We start from the raw sequence: 9,526 nt of genomic DNA, 5'->3' as shown, positions 1-9,526 counted from the left end.
GCGGCCCGCCCCGGCCCAGCCCAGCACAGCACAGCCCAGTCCAGTCCGGCCCAGCCCAGCACAGCCCGGCCCGGCCCAGCCCAGCACGGCACAGCACAGCCCAGCCCAGCCCAGCACAGCCCAGCACAGCCCAGTCCGGCCCGGCCCAGCCCAGCCCAGCCCAGCCCAGCACAGCCCAGCACAGCCCAGTCCGGCCCGGCCCAGCCCAGCACAGCCCGGCCCAGCCCAGCCCGGCCCGGCCCGGGGAGCTGCGGGCCCGGCCCTCGCACACGGAGCGAAGGAAGGGAGCCCCTCCCGGCCCGGAGGGCGGACCCTGCTCCGCAGCCGCGTCTGGAGCACCTCGTCTCCCGGCGCAGCGCCTGACGCGGTAAGAGGCTGAAATGGCCCCTCCGCCTCTGCCCTCCTGCTCCGGCTGCATCCGCCCCCGCCGGGTGGCCGTGGAGCTCGGCCTGGCTCCTGACACAGGAGCCGTCGCCCCGCCAGGCCTGCCTGTCGCTGGCGCGCAGAGCCCTTGGCGGCCCTGGGAGCTGGATGAGGAGGTTAGACCCCCTTCTCCTTCCGGGAATTCATCCCTTGCCTTGCCTGGAAGAGAACCTCCGAGGAGGTGACTGCTGCACCCCGGAAAGACAGCACCCAGCTTACCCCCAGCGCTTTTACAGTGTAGGGGCGGTGTAGCCACTTCTGCTTGGCCCTCAGCTTCCTGGAGGTACCTTGCCTCCAGGGCAGCCTCTTACCTTCCTCCAACTCCTGTGCTTTCTCTAAGGCCTGGCTGCTTTCAGCAGCTCGGCCAAGGAACTTGAGGACACACCAAAGACTCGCTTTCAAAACTAAAATATTGGCAAGCATACATTTTTTTAAAAAAGGAATTGTGTTATTTTCTAGCCTGGCCAGCAGAGACTGGCAGCTGTGGGGCGCAATAAAGCAAAGCTTCAGGTTTCTTGGACTTTGTTTCCAGCAGATCCCAGGATAGAGGGATATGCCGTCCAAAGCCCAGGGTACTGGTGGAGGAAGTCATTACAGGAACCCCTAACTTCCAAGGCAAGGAAATTACGTTATCATTTCGCCAAAGAAACCTAAGCTTAAGGAGGGAGATGTGTCTGTGGCTTGGGTGTTGGTGAGTAAATCTGCTGAGGAATCTGAGATACAATTTTAGGTCACATCTAATTACCTATTTAATAGATTACATCTATTTACAGACTGAATTGCTATTAGTCTTTTTGAAAGAGCAGCCCAACTATGTTGTCTCTAGTTGATGTGCTGATTTTGTAGGCCCTATTTACAGCTATAGTGGGACATATTTGCCTCTTTGCTGACCTTTTAAGGGCTGGGATCAAATCACATTAATATTTTAATGTAATAGAACTGATTGATAGCACAACATTTGTTTTTCAGACATAGTTGCAAAATGTTACCAAAACTGCACACCCTAACTTGCACATGTGTTCTCTTTTTTGTCCCCTGTAGTTGTTTTGGTTTGGCCTTTTCTAGTATGGGGAACAATTAACTTGGAAGTAGGCCAGTGAAAAAAAGTGACTTTTTGCCCTGAGAATTCATATTGTAGACCTGAAAAACGTGGGACAGTGGATTTTTAGAACAATTAATATTAAAAATATAACAGAAATAGTGAGCTTTTGGCTGGAATGGGTTACAGTGACAGTCAATTATATAATAGGAACTCCTGTCTCAAGTTTAATACACTAATATTCATAAAATACAAGCTGGAGATTTTTAAGAGTATCACCAGTTATATGGCAATCTTTTATCTTTTCAAATGGAATCCAGTCCAGATTTATGGTATATATTTGATATAAATCATTTACAGTTTAACTCTGCCTGTACGGTTGAAAAGCATTTTTATTTGAAAGTGGCTCCTGCCTTTCCCTGGGGGACACTTTAAACGTTATTTCATGGGTTTTTTTCTTGAGCAGCATTACAGCTACAAGAAGAATTAAATGTTTGGAAAGGACCCATTCTGTGGTCCCAACACAGAATTAGATGTTTGAAAACTAGTATTTATTTCTTCTTTTCTCAGAAAAATGGCCCATAATCGAGTCCTCTTCCATCTTCACATGCTTTGAGAATAGGATAAAGATGATGTGTAGTCTTGGACTCTGTTTCGATTAATTCCTTTGCATATTTCTGAAACTCATGCTCTTTAGAAAGTGCAATAGCCTTTGTCAGAGCATCGTAGTCCAATTCTGCTTGCTTTTCCTGCTCTTTTCTTGCCTGCTTTTCCGCCTGATGAAAAAAAGGGAATATTTTGTTCTTAACATCACCATCCTGTAAAGCTGAGAGAGGGTAAAAGCTCACAGAAGGTCTGCAGCATTCTTAGTTGATACTTGACACTTATCGTGCCTCCCTACTTCTCTCCCCTGCCCTATCCTCCAAGAAAGGGTACATTAAATAGCTGATGAACATCAGCATTAGCTGCTGCTCTCTGGTGACCTGCCCAGAGATACAAGAGGATTGCAGTGCATGGCTGAAAAAATGTCATAGTGGCCCAGGACAGTAATCTGTCCTTGCAAACCACCCTTGATTTGCATCAGTGTTCTGAGGAGGCTGGTCCCCAACACCAGCATATGCTAAGCACACGTGATTAAAAACAACCCAACAAACAAAAAAATCCCAACAAAACAGCAAACTCCCTCTCTTTCTCTCAGCAGGAGCTAGTGCTATTGATTTAGATGCATGCTTCTTTCTGAAGGGGCAGACAGGATACAGTTCTATTTACCATTTGCTGGAGCTGAATTTTCTGTACTTCTCTGTTTGCCTCATCTTGTCCATGTTTTTTCTTGTTTTCCATTTCCAGGTGGATGCGGGCTTTTTCCATTAACACATCACGTTCTTTTTCTGCCTCTTCTTTCTCCTGTCTCTCCTTTTCCTCTTTCAACTTTATCTGTAGTTGGCAAAACACACACAGAAGTTAAGCCTGCTAAGCTGGAAGTTCTCTCTCTGCAGAGGCAGCCCTGTACCAGCGCCCCGATCAGCACGGTCACTGTGGCTGGCCAGTGCCCAAGCCCAGGGTTTTCAGCAGCCCTGGCAAATGTGTGCCCAACACAGAAGGGGGAAAGGGAGAGGGGACTCCAGGAAAGGTGTCAGCAGACTTGCTGAAGTCTGCTGCTGCGTGGCACCAGAGTCACCAACTGTGGTCTGGGCCAGGCTCATCAGATGGAGTAAGCAGAAGTAAGATCAGCCCAAGTTTCTTACCACAGTGGCTCTGTGTTCAGCAATAGCTTCAATGGCAGCCTTTTGTTTTGCTTCTTTCTCTTTGTTTTTCCTTTCTTGTTCAGCTTCTATTCTTGCAGCATCTCTAGCCAGTCGTTTACCTTCCATCTTTAATACCTTACTCATTTGTCCAGCTACCCGACTAATGATTTTGTCCTGTTGTTCCTGTGCTTGTCTGCAGAAGAACATGAGTTTCCATAATATACCAGGGCAACACACCTGGGTCTACCTGAAGCTACCAAACTCAGCAATTCTGCTTCTAGAATTCTCTCCTCTTGACCAGACAGGCTGGCCCACCCTCCCAACTCATGATCTCCTTCTGCTCCTCCTGTTTGGTTTATTTTTATATTATCTGATTTAGCAAATAAATGTTCCCTGTGTTCTCGTATCACTCCTTTTCTGTTGCAATAATGAGCTGGACCACTCAGTAAGGATTCCAGTGAGCATCTTGCCATCAGGAGAGGAATGTTGGAAGTATTGGAAGGGAAGCAGGAAGGGAAGAAAACTGTTAGATTTACTCAGTGCTGTCATCATGTTGTACCCTCGATGTTAAACTGATAAAACATCTCCCCTTAATAAGAACATGACATAGTTAATTAATGTATGTGCCATGTTAAGAAGTCAAATCATTCTTCTGGGGCTGACTCAGAGAAATATAGCCTATACTCAGAAATATTTTCATCAAGGATCTTAATTGTTTTTAATTGTTGAGGAGGTGGAGATTGATAGCCCATATGGAAAATCACTCTTCCCAATACACTGGTGCAAAGCTTTGCACTTTCATAAGCCTCTGTATTTTGAAGGGTGGAGAAGTTGCTCCCTCACCCTCTTATTATGGAACCCATGAAAAAAAATCCTTTTTCTTCTGAATTCCCTTCTCTCCCTTTTAGTAGAATTTAGAATAACATTTCAGAATAACTGTTGATTGTGTTATATCATTAGTCTAAATGATCTGAAAACAACTACAGTATCATTTTTAGATCATTTACAATCTATACTCTAGCACTGTACCTACCTACGAATTTCAGCTTCTTTCTTTTTTCTCATCTTGGCAATAATTTCCTTTGCTTTAAAGTGAGCTTTGATTCGATCATCTTCTTCCACTTGGTTTTGTTCCTCTATTGCTTTGATTATTTTCTGGTCATTTAGATAGTCCTGTATGGGCAAAATGGTCCTGATGTAACCGCTAACATTTAGAATATCTGGACCTGGGGTAGCAGCTTATAGGAATCACTCCCTGATCCCCCTCCTCAAGTTTCTTTCAAAAACAGAAGAGAGAAAAGGGATTCTCAGGAAAGGAGAGAGAAGACAGGAAAGGAATACTTCTACTCACTTCTGCCTCGCTATTCAAAACGTGCATCAAGTGGAGATAGTAGATGTGAGGGTGGGGAAAAGGAATTGAGCAACAAAAAGCTGCTTCTCTGGTGCACTGCACAAACAAATTGCTGTGCAATGCAGAGAGCCCTGTTCTGTGCTCCCACTGACACACGTGGGTGAGGGGCACGGTCCAACCCCCCCACACACAGAGATCATTCTGCTCCTGGCCCCACCTCACCCAAACTATCCCTAAGAGATTAATCCAAACTACAGCAGAAGGGGAGTTTTCTGTACTCTTATGTAAAGAAACAACTGTCTTTTGCATGCTGGTCAGAACCGTTCCAAGGTACTTCTTGTTTGTACTTTAGTAGGATGCGTTTAAAGATGAAATGAGATGGCAGCAAGTCTTGACTAAATTCCTAAACCTCTCTAATCATAAATATCAAGTCAAATTAAAAAGATACATTCAGTCTCTGTCTATTCCCTCTTTCTAACAAAGAAAAATGGGCTTTAAAACAGCAGGAATGTAAAACTCAAATCCAGTTCTCAAGTTAAGGAGATATTCCTTGATGTCTACAGCTAAATCTTAAACATAGACCAGTCAAAGCATCAAGTGCCAACATCCCTTCAGACAACAGAGGTGAGAGGCCTCCAAGAGGTCTTTCTCAAAAGCACAGTGGAAAGACCTGCCCTGCAACTGGCAGGGTTGGCATTTGATCTCAGGCTACTAAAGCTGTCAGCAAAGACCCTGTTGCCAGTAGAGCCCTTTATTTGTGGGCTGAGTCCAGCCATCAAAGCCAAGGTGAAATAGGCATTTTGAACTGTCTGCTTTCCTGCTACTTACGTGATACAGCTTCCGGCGTGCCATTTTCCCCTCGTGTTTCTTTTCTTTTTCTCTCTGCATTTCTAATTGGTACAGTTGGATCAATCTCTGTATTTCTTCCTCTTCTCTTTTTTTTTCCTGTTTGGCCAGATCTGCCTGATGCTCATGCTCTTTTATTCTGAATCAGAAAAAGGTGAATAAATGGTCTAGGAGCTGCATTAAGTAATGAACTGCATCACCATAGGTACCTTGCAGTGAAGAATGTGATACTTTGAGTTGAAGGTAAGTAGAATATCAGAGGTGAATAACAGCATGATTGTTTGTAATGGTAGCCCTGGTCAGAAATATCTACATGGTATGCTCACAGTTTGCAGTCTTGTGGTGATGAGTTTTAGCTGGATGACTCATTAGCACCACTGCATTGGCAATGCTCTGGCCTATATCTGCAGCATCCTTGGAGAACAGGATTTCCCCACTATGGCCCACCATACCTGTGTTTCTTCTGGGCATGTGGACAGCTACTTAAGCTGGTAGTGTTCTATACTAAATTTTGCAAGGATTTATGTATTGCACCTGGAATATGTAAGACCAGACTTTAAACCCTTTCTCTGCCTTGGGAAATTTGATTCCTTTTATCTAGACCAGCTGGGTCAGTCCTATAAATACCACTGAGGACCCCTCCATAAGATTTACAGAAGTCTTGAGAGAAGGAATACAAGTGACAGTAATGCTTTCTCTTGTTGTGCAGTCTGGAAGCTCATTATGAGTAAATGGAAAATCTAATTTAATCTTTTCCTTGTCTAGAACAAAAACTGAGTAAAATACACTTAAATTTCATTATCAACATTTGAACAGTGATTTGATTAAAACCTGCTCATGCTTCCTAGAGGCAATTTTGCATGCAGACTGTTGGCAAGTAAAAATGCATATAGCTTTTCCCTCTTGGGCAAGATCTCCTGTGATCTTCTTTTAAAAGAACAGCATTTGTGAAACAAATTATTAGTAAGTTTTTGTAAAAACCTGATATAGTGTAGGAGAAGGAAATACAGGTGACCTCACCCCTGTAAGTAACAGCTAGGGGATGAGTGAGATAGAAGAGGGGGTTAGCTGGTAAGGGGGGTGCATCATCTTGGAGGAGGAACTTTGAGGAGCATGAAGGAGAGAATCATGAAGAAGAAGGATCCTGAGGAGAGAATCACTGCTGTGAGGTCACTCTGGGCCTGCAGTTAGAGCCTGTTGTTGGAACATGCAGTCATAGTCTAGCTAGGTAAAAGCCTGCATTCAGAGTCTGCAAACTTAATACCTGCAGTCAGAGTTTAGCAGGAAATAACCAGCAGGAGCTTGCTGCAGCCAGAGTCAGCGCGTAGTTCAGTTAAGATGACTAAGCCGTGAAGAGGAATAAACCAGGACTCTTTTTATGCTGTGTTTAACAAGAACTCTGTGCCTCACCTCATTTTTACCCTCTAGTAAGAGGGCTGCTGCAACAATATCAAATGTATTTTGAGAAGAGTGTAAGTAAATAATATAGGGTTGCTTTTACTTATTACTTACTGTTCCAGCTGATCTTTGCGTAGTGCCTGTTGATTAATATAATGCTGATGTGCTTTTTCTTGCTCACTGAGAATGTATTCTTTAAATTGACGTTGCTGCTCTTCATACTCCTTCCTTTTGTTATCAACTAATCTCGACTTTAGAAATTCAACTTGAGCATCTCTTTCTTTTAGGACCTTAGTAAGTAGAAGTGCACTCTGCAAGAGAACATTTAAAGTCATTTTCATGATCAGAGGTTTTTAAAGACATTCAGTATAATTTCAATATAAAAAATATAAGTTGTCAACAAACATGGAACTGTCTCATTCTGTCGTCCTGGTAACGTAGGTAGGTTTTTGTACGGTCGATAACCTCCTTCCGTTTTGCTGCTTGGAACTTTGCTTCTTCCAAATCAAGTAACTTTCTTTCTTCCTCTTCCTTTTCGTCACGTAATTTTTTGGCTTGAAGTTTCTGTTTTATCAGGTTCTACAGTGCAGATAAAGTTAGAAATCACACTTAAATTTTGGATTTTTTTTTTTACTTTGCATTTTAGCTTTAAGTAAAAAATATAAATGTTTATATTAGATGTTAAATGCATTTAAATGGCATTTAGCTGAAATACATATTCAAAAGCAAATATTACACAAAGGGAGTACAGCTAGAAATGTTACTATGTGTGTTTTTGTATATACAAAAGAGACTACCCTTGTTAACAAATGTATCTTGTACTTACCAAAGTGGCATTGCGTGCCTCTTTTTCAGCAGCTTTGGAATCCAAGTGCACTTCTTCCTGTTCTTTCTTCTCATCGATGTGTGTCGCTTCTCTAATGCTGCCTTGAATCCTTTCCCATTCTGCTCTTGGAAATATAATGACCTGCCGAAGATCTGCATCATTTGGAATATAATAATCATCTAGAACACCCTGTTCTTTCAAATGATGTGCTGTGCAGAGACAAGAAAAAATGCAAACATTAGTTGATACCAGAAATTCCAATAATCAAACGTATCAGGATTTGAATGCTCGCATGAAAACAATAGTAAGTTATCCTTAGTATTAGTCCCCCAAACCCCGGAGCAAAGACAGAGTATCTGTACCTGTAGTCTACCTACGACCAGTGCTTGTACTTGGACGGGCACTGACTGACTGGACTGTCTGTATGTGCCCTTGCCTGTTTGTGTATATGTGTGGGTTTGAACAGCAGGGAGCAGAGACCATTGCCAAAATGAAAAGGAGAATATTGGGAAAGCCATTCCACTGGCTGGACGAGGCAGCAATTTGGATACAGACTGTGCCTTATTACCGTGCCCTGCATATACTCATTGTATTTACTGAAATTGTTCTGTTATAGAACAGGTTTTGATTTGTTGGCAAGACTAGGATTTCTTTGCTGCATTAGGCTTACGTACACCTGTGAAGGCATAAATGCAACTTTTCTAGTTGACGTCTAGGTTTTGTAATAATCTTTCAAGTGTCACCACCATTTTTGAAGGGAGTGGCACTCTGTACAGAGTGGCGTTCTGTAGAAATTGTGTGATTTGCAGCAGACTGACAGACCACGTCTGAAAGGTAAGGCGGCTTTCTCTTAGAGTGACACCGGTGTCAAAGTCTGTTTTCCAGATGCCGTTGCTGACCAGTCTCCGACAGGGATCAGACCTGACCCTCTCCCTCTGTCCTAGGTTAAGACAGCCTCACCAGGAGTAAAGGCGCACAGATGCGGCTGCGCCCTGCAGGCAGGAATCTGCCAAGCCCCTCGTTCTCCCCCAGCCGCTGCCCTTGGAGGTCACTGGACCTGCGCTGCGTTCAGGTCAGTTCTCTCCACTCAGTTCCTAGGGAGAAACAGCCCCTCTCGTCGTCTGCAGCTGGGGGAGTTTTGGGCAGAGTCATCCCGGACACTCTTACAGCCTCCCGGAGCCGTGCGGCCGCGGGCTCGGCACTGCCCTCCCGCCGGGTCCCGCTGCCCATGGAGCAGCCGCACTCACGGGCGCTGTCCCTCCGCCGCCGCTCCGCCGCCGCCGCCGCCATCTTCCCGGGCCGCGGGGCCGTTGCCGGGCGACCCGGCGGCGCGCGGTCACGTGATGCCGCGGGCGGAGCGCGCGGGGGGCCGGGCCCCGCCCCTTCCCTTCCCCTGAGGGCCGGGCCCGGCTGCGGGCCCCGCCCCTTCCCTTCCCTTCCCTTCCCTTCCCCTGAGGGCCGGGCCCGGCTGCGGGCGCCGCTCCTTCCCTTCCCTTCCCCTCCCCTGAGGGCCGGGCCCGGCTGCGGGCCCCGCCGCTTCCCTTCCCTTTCCCTGAGGGCCGGGCCCGGCTGCGGGCCCCGCCGCTTCCCTTCCCTTCCCCTGAGGGCCGGGCCCGGCTGCGGGCCCCGCCGCTTCCCTTCCCTTCCCCTGAGGGCCGGGCCCCGCCGCTTCCCTTCCCTTTCCCTGAGGGCCGGGCCCGGCTGCGGGCGCCGCTCCTTCCCTTCCCTTCCCCTGAGGGCCGGGCCCCGCCGCTTCCCTTCCCTTTCCCTGAGGGCCGGGCCCGGCTGCGGGCCCCGCCGGCGCTGTCCCCGCGAGTCCGGCTCTCCGCGGCACTGGCTGCGGCGCCCGGAGCAGGGCTGACCTGCCCGGGAGGGGTCGGCAGATTCAGCTTCACAAG

General features: G+C 46.7%; 3 protein-coding genes and 1 long non-coding RNA gene across 4 annotated transcripts in view; 3 read left to right on the top strand and 1 right to left on the bottom strand.

Moving 5' to 3' along the window:
* The first annotated feature begins 503 nt into the window (after positions 1-503).
* LOC136363534 (uncharacterized) lies at positions 504-3,616 on the top strand. Its single transcript, XR_010744003.1, has 2 exons — positions 504-1,114; positions 3,407-3,616. It is a non-coding gene; the product is annotated as an uncharacterized lncRNA (long non-coding RNA).
* Positions 1,996-8,933, bottom strand: CFAP210 (cilia and flagella associated protein 210). The gene is made up of 9 exons (XM_066322851.1): positions 8,876-8,933; positions 7,629-7,837; positions 7,208-7,381; positions 6,917-7,113; positions 5,387-5,543; positions 4,241-4,380; positions 3,208-3,400; positions 2,732-2,896; positions 1,996-2,238 (listed from the first exon to the last, which is right to left on the bottom strand). Exons 1-9 carry the CDS (start codon positions 8,916-8,918, stop codon positions 2,029-2,031), a joined length of 1,488 nt encoding a protein of 495 aa, XP_066178948.1. The 5' UTR covers positions 8,919-8,933; the 3' UTR covers positions 1,996-2,028.
* PHOSPHO2 (phosphatase, orphan 2) overlaps positions 8,588-9,526 on the top strand; it is a 3,300-nt gene continuing 2,361 nt past the window's right edge. Inside the window, exon 1 of the mRNA XM_066322858.1 lies at positions 8,588-8,700. The gene's annotated coding sequence lies outside the window, so the exon portion shown is untranslated. The remainder of the gene's footprint in view (positions 8,701-9,526) is intronic.
* Positions 8,628-9,526, top strand: part of KLHL23 (kelch like family member 23) — a 13,079-nt gene continuing 12,180 nt past the window's right edge. Inside the window, exon 1 of the mRNA XM_066322849.1 lies at positions 8,628-8,700. The gene's annotated coding sequence lies outside the window, so the exon portion shown is untranslated. The remainder of the gene's footprint in view (positions 8,701-9,526) is intronic.

This window comes from Sylvia atricapilla, chromosome 7 (genome assembly GCF_009819655.1).
Source record: "Sylvia atricapilla isolate bSylAtr1 chromosome 7, bSylAtr1.pri, whole genome shotgun sequence".
NCBI classification, from domain to species: domain Eukaryota; kingdom Metazoa; phylum Chordata; class Aves; order Passeriformes; family Sylviidae; genus Sylvia; species Sylvia atricapilla.
Note: the sequence above shows the minus strand (reverse complement) of the source record. Positions and strands in the feature narration are given on the sequence as shown.

Coding starts and splice junctions, on each gene's coding strand:
- CFAP210 (XM_066322851.1), bottom strand. CDS start 8,918: ATGGCGGCGGCGGCGGCGGAGCGGCGGCGGAGGGACAGCGCCC. Junction 7,838..8,875: donor GCGGCGGAGGGACAGCGCCC/GTGAGTGCGGCT, acceptor GTCTCTGCACAG/CACATCATTTGAAAGAACAG. Junction 2,239..2,731: donor AAATTCAGCTCCAGCAAATG/GTAAATAGAACT, acceptor TTTTTTCATCAG/GCGGAAAAGCAGGCAAGAAA.